General features: G+C 39.2%; 2 protein-coding genes across 2 annotated transcripts; both read left to right on the forward strand.

The window, feature by feature from the left end:
- Window positions 1-13,551: 13,551 nt before the first annotated feature.
- LOC133034496 (uncharacterized) lies at window positions 13,552-14,079 on the forward strand. The gene has a single exon (XM_061109590.1). It carries the CDS (start codon window positions 13,552-13,554, stop codon window positions 14,077-14,079), a length of 528 nt encoding a protein of 175 aa, XP_060965573.1.
- Window positions 14,080-15,993: 1,914 nt separating this feature from the next.
- On the forward strand, window positions 15,994-17,250 carry LOC133034497 (uncharacterized). Its single transcript, XM_061109591.1, has one exon. It carries the CDS (start codon window positions 15,994-15,996, stop codon window positions 17,248-17,250), a length of 1,257 nt encoding a protein of 418 aa, XP_060965574.1.
- Window positions 17,251-17,611: the final 361 nt, after the last annotated feature.

Genomic DNA, 17,611 nt, shown 5'->3' on the forward strand with positions numbered 1-17,611 from the left:
ACGAAAATTCAATTATTTTTTATAAAAATTTCACAAACATCAATCAATCATTAAATAACACACAGATCAACATGAAACCATCCAAATCACGCATAAATCGTTTTAAGTCCACATTTCTTGAAAGTAAATCAATTACCATGGCTTTGATACCAGTTGTTGGAATTATTTTACCAGAATCTAGATTTACTAACACGTATGTTATTAACATCCTAAATATGAACTTCTAAAACGATATGAAATAAACACATATAAAGTATCAGGAACCTTACAGTGGTTGCAGCGGAATATAATGTCTCCTTCCACTCAGATCTCTAACCCTTGTATCCTTTCTGTAGCAGAGTATCACCAAGATCTGAGTCCGAATCTCCTTCTCTTGAAACTGGATTCTTCACAGCCTTACACACTATGATTGAGTACCACTTGATGTGTGTGGGCACTCACTCTTTCACTATAGGCTTCGGTTTTGAAGAGAGGAAGAGAGAGAGAGAGAGAGGTTTCGTCTAGGTATAGGAAGAAAGGCTAAAAAATTTTACTGAAGGAATGAGATGCATCATCTTTTCCCTTTAGCCATCACTACCTATTTATAGGAAACACCTTAGGGTTAGGTTAGATTTAATTAGCAATAAAATATTAAAAAAATAAATGGTAAATTACTATAGAGTGGCCGACCATGGATTGATATTGGGCCCCACTTTGTAATTTTGCCATTTTCTTACTTTTCCATCTTATTTTCTCAAAAATGCTAATTTTCCAATTTAACCACTTAAATGCCAATTCTAATTATTTAATAACTAAAATAGATTATTAAATAATATTATCATTTAATATATTTATTAATTAGACTTAACAAAGCCTCTTAATTAACAAATAAACCCTAGAAACTCTTTTTTCACAATTAAGCCCTTGCTTAGTGAAAATTCATAAACTAGACATAGTCTAATTTTAGAATTATAATTGATTAATCAAAATCAATTAACTGAGTCTTACAAGTAGTATTGTCTCAACTAGTATCGGGACCATGGGCCTATATATCTGAGCTTCCAATAAGCAGATCTAGAATTTACCAAGTAAATTCACTGACTTATTAATTCCTCATTGCATCCACCATAGAACTTGGAATTGCACTTTCAGTTATATAGAACGCTCTATATGTTCCACGATATAGATACGCTATTAGTTATCCATTAATCCCAATAATCAATGATCCTCTATAGACTATCTACATTGTATAGGGATTAATTTATCGTTACACCCTTGAATGTATTTTATCCTTAAAACACTTAGCCACCTATAAATGATATTTCAGTGAACTAACATAATCACTGAAATGATTACTCAACCATTTATCTCTGTTTAGCCAAGCTCGAAGGAAATCATCATTTCACTTGTATGTCCTCACAGAAGCTATAGATTTCATATCTATGTTTAGCGCTCCCACTCAATTGCACTACCATGTTCCCAAAATGTACATATCACTCTGACCAAAAGTGGGCTTAACTAACAAATCAAAGAACATGTATAATACTCTTGAGATCAAACCTAACCATGTCAGGATTAAGATCATTTGATCTAGGATCAACTAGGTGATATTGAATTGAATAAATATTACGGTAAATTTATCATATCTGATTCAAAGTTCAATATCGGTCCCTTCCAATGCATACTCCATGCATCCAACCCAAGCTTTACTTTAACCAATGCCCTGGAAATGACATAGCACTTATCCAAGGTGTTGTTGGAAATTATTTTACCAGGATCTTGGATCTACTCACAAGTATGTTGATTAACACCCTAAATATGAACTTTCTAAAACGATGAAATAAACACATATAAAGTTTAGGAAATCTTACATTGGGTGCAGCAGAATTAAATGACTCCTTCTGTTCAGATCTCTAACCCTTGTATCCTTTCTATCGCAGAGTATTATCAAGATCTGAACCTGGATCTCTTTCTCTGAATCTTTAATGCTGAAACTCCTTCTTGCTGAAAATCTTTCTTCACGATCTTCCTCACTATGATTGAGGTATCACTTGCTGTGTGTGGACAATACTCTAATCACTAAGGGTTTCGAAATATTAAGGAGAGAGAGAGAGAGAGAGAGAGAGAGAGAGAGAGAGAGAGATAGGGTTAGGTTTGAATTATTTGGCATTAAAATAATGAAAATATCAGAGGTAAAACCCTATAAAAGTGGCCGGCCATGGCATTGTGGATTTGGGCCTCACTTTTTGCAATTTTGCAGTTTTATCACTTTTGCATCTGATTTTCTCAAAAACGCCAATTTTCTAATTCAACCATTTAAATGCCAATTCTAACTATTTAATAACTATAAATAATTATTAAATAATATTGTCATTTATCATATTTATTAATTGAACCATACAAAGTATCATAATTAACAAATATGCCCCTAAAACTCTTTCTTTACAATTTCGCCCTTACTTAGTGAAAAGATTCACAAATAGACATAGTCTAATTTGAGAATTATAATTGATTAATCAAAACCAATTACATGAGTCTTACAAGCAATATTATCTCAACTAGTGGGGGGACCATGGGTCTATATAACCGAGCTTCCAATAAGTAGATCAAGAATTTATTACTAAAATTCACTAACTTATTAATTCTTCGTTGAATCCACGCATAGAACTTAGAATTGCACTCTCAGTATATAGAATGCTCTATATGTTCCACCATATAGACACATCATTAGTTATCCATTGTTATAATCCTCATTTGATCAATGATCCTCTATATGAATGATCTACACTGTAAAGGGATTAGAATACCGTTACACCCTACTAAGTATTTTATCCTTAAAACACTTGACCCCGTATAAATGATATTTCAGCTTATGTGAGATGAGTACTCCACCATTTATGTTCGTTTGGTCAAGCTCGAGGGAGATCATCCTTTGCTTACTATTCGCCAGATAGAAGCTATAGATTCCATGTTTATGTTAGCGCTCCCACTCAATTGCACTACCGTGTTCCCAAAATGTACGTATCACCCTGACCTAAAAGTAGGCTTAACTAAAAAATCAAAGAACACGAATAACCTCCTGAGATTGAGCCTAATCATAACAGGATTAAGATCATTTGATCTAGGATCAACTAGGCGATATTGACTTGAATAGATTTTACGGTAAGTTTAATAAATCTAAGTCAAAGTTCAATATCGGTCCCTTCCGATGCATACTCCATACATCCAACCTGAGCTTTGCTTTAACCAATATTCTGGAAAGAACATAGCATTTCTCCAAATGCAAGTAAACTCTTGTTGTAGATTATCATATCAGTAAAACCCTGTGTCTGATAAATCTAGGAAGCTTTATTCTCATAGTCATGTTTACTTTCCAAAGTGTTGACAACACAATAAACAGGATCAAGTATGTGAAAAGGGTTTATGATGAATTTATAAATCAAATAGACAAGAAATTGATAAAGTGAACCAAAACATACACAAATGAATGAAAAATACTTCTGTTTCTTTATTGATGTTAAATAAAATAGATTACATTGAAATGGAGTTTTATTTAGGGCATAAAACCCAACAGGTGCAAGTAAACTATGTTGTAGATTATCATATCAGTTAAACCCAGTGTACTGATAAATCTAGGAATATATATTTAATCACACAATCTTGATTACTTTCCACTGTGCTGACGACACAATAATCAAGAACATAAATGTGATAAGGATTTGGATGAATTTATAAATCAAATAAACATATAAATGATAACATGAACCAAATGACACCTATCAAGAACAGGGTGTCTAGGCCTTTATTGATATTTAAATAAGTGATGAAAATACTTTTGTCTCTTTATTGATATTTAAGAGATTGAGATTACATTGAAATAGAGTTTTATTTAGGCCACCTATCAAGAACAGGGTGTCTAGGCCTTAGAACAACTTGTTCTCCGATACCCTGGGAAAGAGGGTCACAAAGGTGGCCAGCCAGAGCTTGGGCAGCATGTAACACCCCCTCTCCAAGATTTGACCATTGTCAGACAGTAAAGGTTATGTCCTTGTGTTCGAGGAACTTGGGTGGATTGTTTGTCCATAGTCTACATGCCTGTAGACCCTACCTGTTCTGTTTATGAACCTTCTTTGTAAAGGATCTCTTATTAGATCCTAATCTCTTTTAGTAGTTCTCTCATCGAACTGCCTTATCAGGTTATTGGCTTCTCGACTGCGGCGGTTCAATTCCGCTTGGCAGTCCCGGAGGATGTACTCCTGGTCATCCATCCACTTTAGGAATTCGTGTCTCTGCTGGGGAAAAGCATCGCAACCAGCAGTGTGTGGTTCTTCTTGACCTCTCAAGATTTCGCGTCTCTGCTAGGTGAAAGCATCGCAACCAACAACACGTGGTTCTTCTTTTCCTTTTTGAGTGACCTGGCCTACAACTTCTCTGAGCCTGGCCAGCTCAACATCATCTGCTAGGACCAAGTGAGGCTCACCAATAACTAGTTTAACAATTCCTGACCTTGTTTCTCCTACGTAGCACTGTGGAACAGCCCGAGTTGTGCTCTATGGAGGTTGTTTCATGTTAATCTGCTCCTCTGTATGAGATCTTGTGGGTTGTTCAAGCCTTCGAGGAATGGTGGGATCAACAAGATTCACATGATTGGTTGGATTGATGGTGTTATCCAGATCGGTAGGACCCTCTGTGGTGGGAGGAACACTAACATTAGGACCGTCATGGGATCCTGAGGAGGATCCAAGGGGGAGTTCTTATATTTAGAACCATGGTGATTGATCAGAAAAAGGCTCTTAATGAAAGCACAACAACGTGGACTCAAAATTTGGTCAACTAGCAGCAGAGCCGTATTTATGTTAGACAATCACTACGTGTCAATGAGAACAATAAATGATAAAAGAGACAAAGATTTATAAAGGTTTAGCCTCCTTGTTTAGCGGGTAATGACATACTCTCCTTTTAGTTGTATTAATTCTAGAGATAATACCATGCAGATCATAAGTGAGAACCTTATGAAGTCTAGCGATAGCTCTCTTTGAATGTTACAATGGTGAGAACTACCCTAGGAAGATCAAGAACTGAAGAGTTCTTGTGAAGGACTTAAGAAGATATGACTAATTGTCTAGGTGGCATGGATGAGATATGAGACTTGAAAGAGGGAGAGAGAGATGCACGTGTATGAGGCTTAAGGAAGCCTTTCTAGCATATGGAATGACTTAGGATGACCTCCCCTTTAGGTTTAGCCTAGTGCTCTTTATATAGGAGAGAGCTTACAGAAGTTCTAAGCCAAAGTAGGTTGATCTGTTAGAAATATTTTACCAGGATCTAGATTTACTACCATGTATGTTATTTAACATCCTAAATTTGAATTTCTAAAACAATGTAATTTAAACACATAAAAGTTATGAGAAACCTTATAGTGGGTGCAGCGGAATTAAATGACTCCTTCCACTCGGATCTCTAACCCTTGTATCCTTTTTGGAGCAGAGTATCACCAAGATCTGAGCCCGAAACTCCTTCCTTGTGTTTGGATTCTTCACAGTCTTACACACTATGATTGAGGACCAACTTGATGTGTGTGGGCACTTACTCAATCACTAATGGCTGAATTTATTTTTTGAAGAAAGGCTTAGTGTTTCGAAAAATCAAGAGGAAGAAGAAGAAGAAGGAAGAGGTCTCATCAGAAAGCTAGGTTTTTAGCTTTGGAGGCATACATTTGGATGAAGAGACCATAGCCTTCCTTTTATACTATCATCAATAGGGTTAGGGTTCAATTATTGGGAATAGAAAAAATGATAAAATAGGGTCAAAATTACACTTGATGGCCGACCACTTAATGGGCCCCACTCAAGTTGGAGTTCTGTCATTTTTCCCAACTATTTTACCTATTTTTCATAAATACCACTTTTTGCACTTTCAACCCTATAAATGCCAAAACTATTTATTTAATAATTAAAATAACTATCAAATAAAATTGTCATATATAATATTTATTAATTAGACTCCATAAAGTCTCTTAATTAACAAATAAATCCCAAAACACTATTTTTTCACAATCAAGCCATATCTTAGTGAAAAATTCATAAACTAGACATAGTCTAATTTTAGAATTATAATTGATTAATTAAAATCAATTAACTGAGTCTTACAAGCAGTTTGTCTCAACTAGTATGGGGACCATGGGCCTATATAACCGAGCTTCCAATAAGCAGATTTAGAATTTACTAAGTAAATTCACTAACTTATTAATTCCTCATTGCATCCACCATAGAACTTGGAATTGCACTCTCAGTTACATAGAACGCTCTATATGTTCCACGATAAGATACGCTATTAATTATCCATTGTTATAATCCCAATAATCAATGATCCTCTATAGATGATCTACATTGCATAGCGATAAAATTACTGTTACACCCATTCAATGTATTTTATCCTGAAAACACTTGGCCACCTATAACTGATATTTTAGTGAACTAATATAATCACTAAAATGAGATCTCAATCATTTATCTCTATTCAGCCAAGCTCGAAGGAAATCATCATTTCACTTTTAAATACCTATAGAACCTATAGATTCCATATCTATGTTTAGTGCTCCCACTCAATTGTACTATCATGTTCCCAAAATGTATGTATCACCCTGACCAAAAAGTAGGTTTAACTAACGATTCAAAGAACATGAATAACACTCTTGAGATCGAACCTAATCATGTCAGGATTAAGATCATTTAATCTAGGATCAACTAGGTGATATTGAATTGAATAGATATTACGGTAAATTTATCATATCTAATCCAAGTTCAATATCGGTCCCTTCCAATGTATACTCCATACATCCGATACTGGTAAAGTTTGCCAATGCCCTGGAAAGGACATAACACTTATCCAAGGTGTAAGTATACCTATCGCTGATTATCATGCCAGTCTAAATCCAGTAAACTGACAAATCGGGAAATTAAACTTTTTGAACATATAATCATGATTATATTCCACTGTGCTGACAATACTATAATTATAAACAAATACATATGTTCTGGACTTAATATAATTTATACATTAAAGATAATCATGAAATAAATCATGTGAACCATGCAACATAAAATGATTTCTGATCTTTACTAATTAGTAAATCTGATTATATTGAAATGAATTTTATTTAGGGCATAAAACCCAACATGATCTCCCTTAAAATGAGGAGATATCATCTATTTGTTACATATTAAATATATAAGAAAATAACCTATTAATTATTCCTAAAGAATAGGTAAATATATGAAGTTGAACCCCTATTTTTGTGAGTTATTGAAGCCAACTCATAACTGAGAGTGTGTGTCCAGGTTGAAAGCTGCAGAGACACCAAAAGTGTTTGCCAGAAGAGAAGCTGGTCGACCAACCATTTGCTGGAGGCTGGCCAACCTATGTTGCCCCATGGTAGCCCAGGTATTGCTTCTGCAACCCTGGGATGTGCCATGGCCGCCCAAGTATTGCTCATGCAACCCCGGGATGTGCCTGCCATCTTTGGTAAGTGCTAGTCAACCTCAGTATGTGTTGGCCAGCCTTAGTAGCTTCTTTGTATAACTTTACTTGCAAAGGTCAGACTTCCTTGGTCAAACATGCCCTTTTTGGTCTGACAGTCACTCTTTGGTCGGCCAGCTTGTGCTCAAACCCTGGCCGGCCATACAAGCTTCCTCTGGCAGGCCTATGTACTTCCCTTGGCTAGCCAGACATGGTTGTACATCTTCTTAACAGCTTGCTTAATTCCTTTTGCTTGTTGCTTAACAGTTTTGTCATGTCTTGTAAGGAGACCCTATCCCGCTATGTATTCCACGTGTCCTCATTCTTGATTTATGTAGGCATACCACGTTAGGTGGAAAAAATTGGAGATAACAAGTAGCTTCTTCAAGAGATGTAGGAAGATGGAAACTAAATTTAACCATGTACAAATCAATATGATGATAGTGCCAAAATTGAATTGTTTATTGAATAACATCCAAAAAAAAATAATTATACAATAAAAAAATTTACTTAATTTAACTAAATAGAAATTAAGAATATAACTAAATGGAACACTTCTTCATGGGTATTACCCGTGAATGGTTACTAAACAAATTTAACTATAAATATTAATTTTAAAAATATCAAACCATCGAATTTTGATCTAATAACGAATAATGAAATCACAAATTTAAATTTCTATGCTTAATTTAACTACTTAATTAAAAAAAAAAATATCTCTTTTTACACTATATCAAAAATATGTTCATACAAAAATATTTAACTCAAACTCCACTTTTTCTTTTCAAATTTTTCTTGCTAAAAACTTTTTTTTTAATTTTTTTTTACCGATGGAACAATCTCAGCCCATATGATATAAAAATGAGAGATTTTTTTAATTAGATAGAAAAATTAAGCATAAAACTCAAAATTTTCTAATTTTAGCCATTCATGGGTAATACCCATTAAGAGTGCACCCATAACTATATATACATTTGTAGGAAATTTGATTTTCTATATTTAAAAAATTTTAATATTTTATTATTAAACCAATACATTTTAAACTAAAAAAAATATGACACTTTTTTCAAAATCCCAAAAATGCCCCTCTCATAACTCAAACCCTTTCTCTCTCCTTCCCTCAAACTCTCTCTGCATCTCTCTTTCTCTCTCTATCTCGGCATCTCTTCGCCGCCCCACCCAAACCATCCCACAACCGCCCCACCCAAACCATCCCACCTCCGACGACCACCGAGGACCACCCACCACCGACCACGCACGACCCGGCCCCCCTCTCTCCGTGCACCAGCCCCTCTCTCTCTTCGTCTCTCTCAAACCGAAAAAAAAACCCAGGGGTCTGATGGTCAGAGCATGGGGTCCGATGGGGTCCGACATCAGACCCAATCGGACCCCTTGGGTTTTTTTTCGGTTTGAGAGAGAGGAAGAGAGAGGGGGCTGGGTCCGATGGTCGGACCATGGGGTCTGATGGGTCCGATTGGTCGGACCCCATCGGACCCCATGGTCCGACCATCGGACCCCTGGGGTTTCTTTCGGTTTGAGAGAGACGAAGAGAGAGAGGGGCTGGTGCACGGAGAGAGGGGGTTGGGTGGGCCACTACGCCGTGCGCCGTCACCTTCGGTTGAGGCTTCGGGGTTGAGGCTTTGGGTTCTCGGGGTTGAGGCTTCGGGTCCAAGAGAGGGGGCTGGGTGGGTTGAGGCTTCGGGTCCGACAGAGGGGGCTGGGTGGTCCTCATCGTCGTCGTTGGAGGTGGTGGAGGTGACCCGTGGTCTGTGGAGGTGTTTTGGCCGAGAGAGAGAGAGAGAGAGAGAGAGAGAGAGAGAGAGAGAGAGAGAGAGAGAGAGAGAGAGAGAGAGAGAGAGAGAGAGAGAGAGAGAGAGAGAGAGAGATAGCGAGAAGTTTAGATTTGCTTTGGTTCAAATGTGAGGGGTATTATGGGGATAAAGCAAAAGTAGTCATATATTGCCTATGGTATAACATTTAGGTTTAGGGAAATAATTTTAGGGTTTATTATGTATAGAATTTCAAATTTTCCTTTACAAATTACAAGTAATATTAACTTAATCCTTTACAATATAAAAAGTAAAATTAAAACAAAGAGGGCGAATGTGAAGGTGGAGGTTCTGCCCACATACATTGTTGATAAAATACAAAGATCATCATTTGTTTATGTCTATAAAGAAGCCCCTTTCACGAGCTACAGAATACCAATCTTGAAACTTTCTAAAAACTTCAACTGCTTTAAGTTCCCAATGAATGGCTCAATGGCTCAAGGTAGCTTCCACGAACAGACCATTAATATAGGGAAATTTGAAATTCTATACATAATAAATCCTAATATTATTTCCCTAAACTTAAATAGTATACCATAGGCCATATATGACTACATTTTCATTATCCTCATAATACCCCTCACATTTGAACCAAACAATTCCAAAGCTTCTCTCTTTCTCTCTCGCCCAAACGACCACCCACAACCTCCACGGCTCAACCAAAGAGCACGGCTTCGACAACTCCACGACCTCCAACGACCTCCGACGACCTCCACGACCTCCGAGGACCACCCAGCCCCCTCTCTCTTCCTCTCTCTCTCAACCCGTGCAACCCACCGAAAACCAAAAAAAAAAGAAAAAACAATGGGTCCGATGGTCGGACTGTCATGGGGTCCGATGGTCCTATGACAGTCCGACCATCGGACCCCATGACAGTCCGACCATCGGACCATCGGACCATCGGACCCGTTGTTTTCTCTTTTTTTTTTTTGGTTTTCGGTGGGTTGCACAAGTTGAGAGAGAGAGGAAGAGAGAGGGGGGCTGGGTGGTCCTCGGAGGTCGTGGAGGTCGTCGGAGGTCGTGGAGGTGTCGGAGCCTTGCTCTTTGGTTGAGCCGTGGAGGTTGTGGGTGGTCGTTTGGGCGAGAGAGAAAGAGAGAAGCTTTGGAATTGTTTGGTTCAAATGTGAGGGGTATTATGGGAATATAGGAAATGTAGTCATATATGGCCTATGGTATAACATTTAGGTTTAGGAAAATAATATTAGGGTTTATTATGTATAGAATTTCAAATTTCCCTTAATATATATCTCAACATAATAATCATTTATCACTGCATATGGGCGATGATTGATTGAGCGGTTACATTATATTGTGTCAATTTATATTAACATACGATATATCAATATATATATCTATGTAATACAAAAATAATTGATGTTAATCATGTAGAACACCCTGAGCCTGAGAGAATGGTCATCAACTACTCTCTCTTCCTAGAGATTGGTCTTATACCTTCCTCTACTCCTTGATTTTCATTCTTTCTTTTGGGTCATCCTATTTCTATCTTTTGAATTGATATTTGGTTCCTTCCTCGTCCTGTGCTTGGTCTTTCCTTTGTTTCGTTTGTTTCGTTTTTCCTAGCCGTTTTTTCGTTTGTGTTTTGTGTGCCATTACTGCTGTGTTTTTTTGGCTCGTGGGTGGGGTGTTTATTCCTTTTGCCTTTCTGTCCTGGTTTTGGTTTGTGGGGCAGTGGGATCTAGTTTAGTGGGGTTGGTGGAGTGTCATCTGTGTTTACTCTCTTGTCCTTTGTGGTCTCATTTATGGAGGTAGTTAATACTCTTTGTCCCCTTAATAAAGGCAAAAGCTTCAGTTGTATTGAAGCATATGTTACTCTTTCCCCTAGCACTTCATCTCTTAAGGCTCTCTCTACTCTGTGTTTGTATGGAAAAGTGGTGGCTCCCATGGTGGTTGATGCTGATGCCATTTCGGAGTTTGTGACCAATCGGTGGCAGAAGAAGGTGACTGTTTTTTCTCTTGTTGAAGAGTCATCTATGTTTAATTGTTTCAAGATTGGTTTTGAGAGTGAAGTGGACAGAGATTGGGCATTGGAACAGGGGCCTTGGTCCATTAAAGGTTACACCTTTGCTCTTCGAAAATGGTTTCCTACTGTTGAAGGACCAACCTTGGTGGATTGTTTAAGATTATGGGTGTAGATTTATAATCTTCCCCACGAATACTTCTCTGTGGCTAAGGGAATGCTACTTGGCGCTACTATTGGTAAAGTTTGCAAGGTCGATTTAGAAGAAGATAAACCGGTGGCGTGGAAACTATTTCTCAGGGTCCAAGTCGACATTGATATTGGAAATCCTCTAGTTTCGGGCTGTTTTTTCGATTTGGCCTCTGGAGTTAAAAAGTGGCTTCAATTTAAATATGAGAAGATTGGTATCTTCTGCTATTTTTGTGGTCGCCTGGGCCACCAAAGGAGGGGATGCTCGCTGTCAACCCCGGTCACTGTGGCCAATCTCGATGACATCCCTTTCCCCATGTATGGCCCGTGGATGTCGACGGCGTCTCGATACCATGATGTTTTCTCTAGTGAGGTGATGAAACCGTTGGCAGTTGTTGCTTCGGAAGCTCCAACGACGACTATTGACTGTGCTGGGCCGTCGGCTAATCACCGGGCTGGTGGAGCAAGGCTCGAGATGTTAGGCTCGAGGCGCGAGATGATTAAGACCGGTCGGGGCTTCCTGGAATGGGTACGGTGCAGCAGAGAAAAAAATGGACTCCCAAGAAAGTGACTGGGAAGGGAGTACGAGGTTTTAATGATTTTGGAAAAAAGGTTGATATGAATTTGAAAATAGGAGAAAGGTCTCCTGATAACTTACCTAGGATAGAGCCTTTGACTCTGGAGAAGATGGTGAGTAATCCGTTGGGTAATTCATCTTCTAATAAGGAGGTTGTCCCCTTGAAAAGTGTGCCACCTTTTGCTGAGAAGGATTTGTCTTTTGTTCAGGGGTATGGGCCTTATAAAAGAATGGGAAAAAAGGTATCTAGGAAAGTGGATAAAAACTCTTTTAGTGGGCCTTTTTTGGTGGGACGAGATTGTGTTGCTCCTCGGTTTGGGAGTTCTCTTGGGTCGAAGGGTACTGTGGCTTCTAGTGGGTCGGCGGCCCGTGGGTTAACTGGTTTGTGTCATGAGAAAATTTTAAATAATGGTATGGAGAGTCCTTTTGATGAAGAGGGCCCTACTATGCCTTCTTCTATGCAACCCGTGGGTGATAAAACTCCAAAAGCCCATTTTTTACTTGGCCAGGGAGGAAATGAACGGACTTGCTCTCAAAATGGGCTAGACCAAAAGGAAGTTGATGGCCATGAATTGATCCTAGTGGGTAGTGGACTAGGAAATGGTTTGACTAATGAGGACTCCCATCTTAATAGTGCCAAGGAGAGTTTGGCCGTACCCTCATATGAGGAAGGAAAAGCTTTGGAAAAATTTTTTAAAGCTCAAGAGGAGTTACTTTATGATTGAAACATTTTGGGAAGCTAGACTTGTATGAGATTAAGAGCTTGGGGGGTGACATAGGGGTGTTGACTACTTCGGAAACAAATGAAAGGACTACTCCTTTCAAGAAAAGAAAATTTGAAGGCTCTGCTTCCTTATGCACTAGACCTCACAAGACTATCAGAACTCATCCTGATGTGGTTCGAGATTTTCCCTGGGATAGTGAAGAAAAGGACCGAGAATCAAAGGTGATTTATGATGATCCATCTGAAGAAGCGTCTGACTCTGTGAGCTGCAATGAAGGAATTATGAAGAACCCGCTGAATGGTTCCTTTGTCGTTGAAGACTCTGGCTCTAGCTTATCGGTGTGCCCGCAAAACCTTGTGGAGGAGAATGTCATATCTCCTCCACAGGAGCCATGAGAGGGATTGCTTGGAACTGTAGGGGGTTAGGGCAGACCTCTACAGTTCGTGAACTGAAGTCCCTGGTCAGAGCGCGCTCTCCTAATTTTGTTTTCTGACCGAGCTTAAAGTGGATGCTACTCCTCTGGTACGTATTCTTGAATCCCTCCACTTTTATTTTAATATCATTGTACCATCTATTGGTATTGCTGGAGGTATTATTTTCGCTTGGAAAGTGGGTTTTAGTTTTGAATGTATTGCTTGTTCTCGTAATCATATTTCTGGCATTGTTTACTCGGATCCCCCCTCCAATCCGTGGCTCCTCTCGTGTGTGTATGGACCCCCTTACCTTCACGCTAATAAAAAGTTTTAGGCGGATCTTATGAACCTTGGAGATAGGTTTGGGGGCCCGTGGCTAATTGTAGGAGATACCAATTTTGTTCTTAACAACTCTGAAAGAGAAGGCTCTTCAGGAAGGGACCCTTTTATCCCGTTCATATCCAATCTGGTTGACTCTAGAGGGCTGATCAATCTGTGTATACAAGGGGATAAGATGACTTGGGATAACCACAGGTCGGGGGGTAGTCACGTGAAATCTGCTCTTGATAAAGGGATTATAAATGGAGCTTGGATACAACTGTTTCCTAAAGCTGTTATTCGCTCTTCGCATACAAGCAACTCGGATCATAGACCTCTTTTCTTGGATACTAGTGGTCCTCCCCCTACCTTTAAGAGATTTTTCAAGTTTGAGGAGGGTTCGATGAGGGATGTCAGAAGCAAACTTGTAGTGGCCAATGCTTGGGGTTCGATAGATCATTCTTGGGCTCCGGCCCGAGTATTTAAAAAGCTGGGAGCTACTAGGATTGCTCTTCTTAAGTGGAATAGAACGCAGTTTGGTAGGATTGACTAGGTTATTAAAGACCTGGAGAAAAAATTGGATATCATCCAGAGGCTTCCGGTGGGGGCCCGGGACTGGAATAAGGAATGTGAAATTAGGAAATCTCTGAACGAAATGTTGACCCGGAAAGCGCTTTATTGGAAGCAACGAGCTAGGAACTCTTGGCTCAAGCAAGGTGATAGATGCTCGAAATTCTTTTTCCTCTCGGCAGCAATAAGAGGAAGGAGAAATGCCATTGAAAGTATAATGAACAAGCATAATGTCTGGCTCACTGACAGAGACGCTATTGCCCTTGAATTTACTGATTATTTTAAAGGTATCTTTGAGGGCTCCGGGCTTAACCAGAACTTGGATTGTAGGGGTTTGTTTCAAGAGAGACTTTCCCAAGAGGGGCAGGAGGGCACCCTTCTCTATCCATCCCCGGATGAAATAAAAAGTACTCTGTTTGCTATGAATAGCCATAAGGCTCCTGGGCCGAATGGCATGTCAGTACTTTTTTTCAAACATTATTGGGAGTCCGTGGGAGAGGATTTCTGTGAAGCAGTGTCTGACTTCTTCAGGAATGGTCATATGCACAAAGGAATAAATACTACAAATGTAGTTCTTATCCCGAAGGTCCAGAATCCGAAAAGACCGAGTCAATTCAGACCCATATCACTTTGTAATGTTGTTTACAAGGTTATATCTAAAATAATTGCAAATAGAATCAAACCAGTTCTGCCTTCTATTATTTGCCCTACTCAAGCTGCGTTTGTTCCGGGTAGGAATATTCAAGATAATAATGTGATTGTTCAAGAGATTAGCCACTCGTTCAAACGAAAGAAAGGTAGAGAAGGTTTTTTTGCAATTAAGATTGATCTTGTTAAAGCTTATGACAGGCTTAGCTGGAGGTTTATTGACCATGTTATGAAGTGTGTGGGATTCCCTCAGAAGTTGCGCTCTTGGATTTCGCAATGCATCTCCACTACCACTCTCAACATTTGTTTGATGGGGGCCTCGTTGGAAAAATCATACCGTCGTGTGGTCTCCGTCAGGGAGATCGCCTCTCCCCTTACTTATTTATCTGTGCTACTGAGATTTTCTCGAGGCTCTTGGAAGAGGCTCTTGGGAAGGGCAATATCCATGGAATTAAGTTGTGTAGGGGTGGGCCGATAATTACCCATCTTTTCTTTGCAGATGACCTTATCCTGGTGGGTAGGGCCAACATAAATGAAGCTAGCAATGTTTGGAATTGCTTGGACAGGTTCTGCTCTTGCTCTGGCCAGAAAGTGAATAAACTAAAAACGTCTATTTTCTTCAGTAATAATACCCCTGTCGGTATGAGGAGAGGAATTAAGGAAGCATTGGGAATAAATTCTCCAGAAGGTGCTATAAATTATCTGGGTCTACCCCTGTTCAGATCTAGACAGAAGGATGCTGACTTTAATTTCATCTTGGATAATCTCACCTCTAAATTGCAGGGTTGGATGGCTAAAACGTTGTCAAAGGCAGGTCGAGCTACTCTTATCAAGTCTGTAGGATTGTCGATGCCTATCTATGCGATGCAAACCACCAAACTCTCGAGCCGTATGGTCACTAGAATAGATGGTTTAGTCAGGGATTTTTGGTGGGGTTTTGAAAAAGGAAATCGTGGTCTTCATTTGAAAGTGTGGGACAAGTTGTGCCTCCCTAAATCCTTGGGTGGTCTAGGATTTAGGAAAACAAAGGAGATGAATCTGGCATTCCTTGCTAAGTGGGGTTGGAATTTGTTAAAGGGCTCCCAATCGTTATGTAGCAAAATTTTGGAAGCCAAATATCTAAAAGAGAAGGATTTTCTCAATTGTCGCTACAAGAATTCCGATTCCTGGTTCTGGAAAAATGTCGTGAAAGCCGTTTCTATATTATGGGGGGGGGGGGGCGTGTAAAGTTGTAACAAATGGCAGGGCGATGAGCATCTGGAGGGACCCTTGGATTCCTCATCTAAAAGGTTTTACCCCGAAACCTAAAGGAGGGGTAATAACCAATGATCAATATGTTGCTGACCTACTACTTGCAAATGGTGATTGGGAGATCCCAAAGCTAAATGGCCTGTTTGATAACGAAACGGTGACTGCAATAGTTAAAGGTGGTAAACCCTTCGGCATTGGGGAAGATAGATGGGTTTGGACTCTGGAAAAAAATGGACAATTCTCAAGCAAATCGGCTTATCTGTCTCAAGCCCTGGCTAGGGCTCATCAATGTGAGGTAGCTCCGTCACTATGGAACAAATTGTGGAATAGTAAAATTTTGGAAAGGCAAAAGATCCTATGGTGGTGCATCCTTTCTAATGCGCTCCCTATTGGATCTGTAATTGGTAGACGGTTCCACATTAAGGAAACTTGCTGCCCTCTTTGTGGATTAGGGGAGGAATCCATGGAACATCTGTTCTTGTCTTGCGAGGTGGCGATGCATTTATGGCGATCTTCACCTTGGGGCATCTATCCTGTCTGTAATAACGGGATTCGGGTTTGGGACTGGGTCAAGTTTATATGGAATCTCAAGTCTAGGGGGATCCATGTGGAAGCAGTTTTCCTGTATGCGTCGATTGTTGTTGAAACTATCTGGAGAGTGCGAAATGATTTAATTCATAACAATTCTCGTCTGAATGTTATGAAATGTATTGACCAGATTTGTAATTCTTATGCAGAGCTTCATGATACTTTCTTGCCTTCCCCTGCACCATCTTTGAGTGAGACCTGGAGGGCGCCTCCTCAGGAATGGGTTAAACTGAATTGTGATGTCAGGGTGGGCTTAGACAGTATGTGTACAGCGGTGGTAGCTAGAAACCATCTGGGTAAGGTGGTTCGAGTTTACACGGCTAGGTTGGATTTCTCGGATGCTCTATGTGGAGAAGCAGCGGCTTGTTGTGCAGCGGTTTCGATGGCTCTGGAGGCTAATTTTCAGTTTGTTTTGGTGGAGAGTGACTCGAGAGTAGTCATCAACGCTTTAAATGGGATGGAGTCTCATTGGGCGATTGAGAACTATATCTCCTTTTGTACTAAGTCATCTCCCTCTTTTATTTGTTGTAACTTTGTGTATGCTCGTAGAACTTGTAATTTTGTGGCCCATAATGTAGCTAATTGGGCTTTTGTTAACAAGTTGTATGGTATTATTCCGGTTTCTTCGATACCGGAGAACCTTTTATGTAATGACCAGGAGGTCTAACTATATTTATTTAATTAAATGATTACGCGTTTTTCAAAAAAAAAAAAAATCATGTAGAACACCCTAATACAACATAACATTCACAAGAATCATAGAGTGTCGATCTCCAGGACACTATGATTTTATTTTATTATAAATTTGTTTTATGTGGGAAAAACAAAGGTTAAAACTCCAGGACTACAAACTATGATAAACCAAAAAAAATTATAAAAACATGCCCTCCCAAAAGTATAAGTTCCACCAAATATTCATTCACTCATTCAGTAAACTTTTAAAAGATTATTATTTATATACAAACTCGCTGTTTAAAGCCTGAGCCATAGAGATTATTTTTTTTGTAAACTCATGACAAACTATGGAT

Source organism: Cannabis sativa, chromosome 2 (assembly GCF_029168945.1).
Source record: "Cannabis sativa cultivar Pink pepper isolate KNU-18-1 chromosome 2, ASM2916894v1, whole genome shotgun sequence".
Lineage (NCBI taxonomy): Eukaryota > Viridiplantae > Streptophyta > Magnoliopsida > Rosales > Cannabaceae > Cannabis > Cannabis sativa.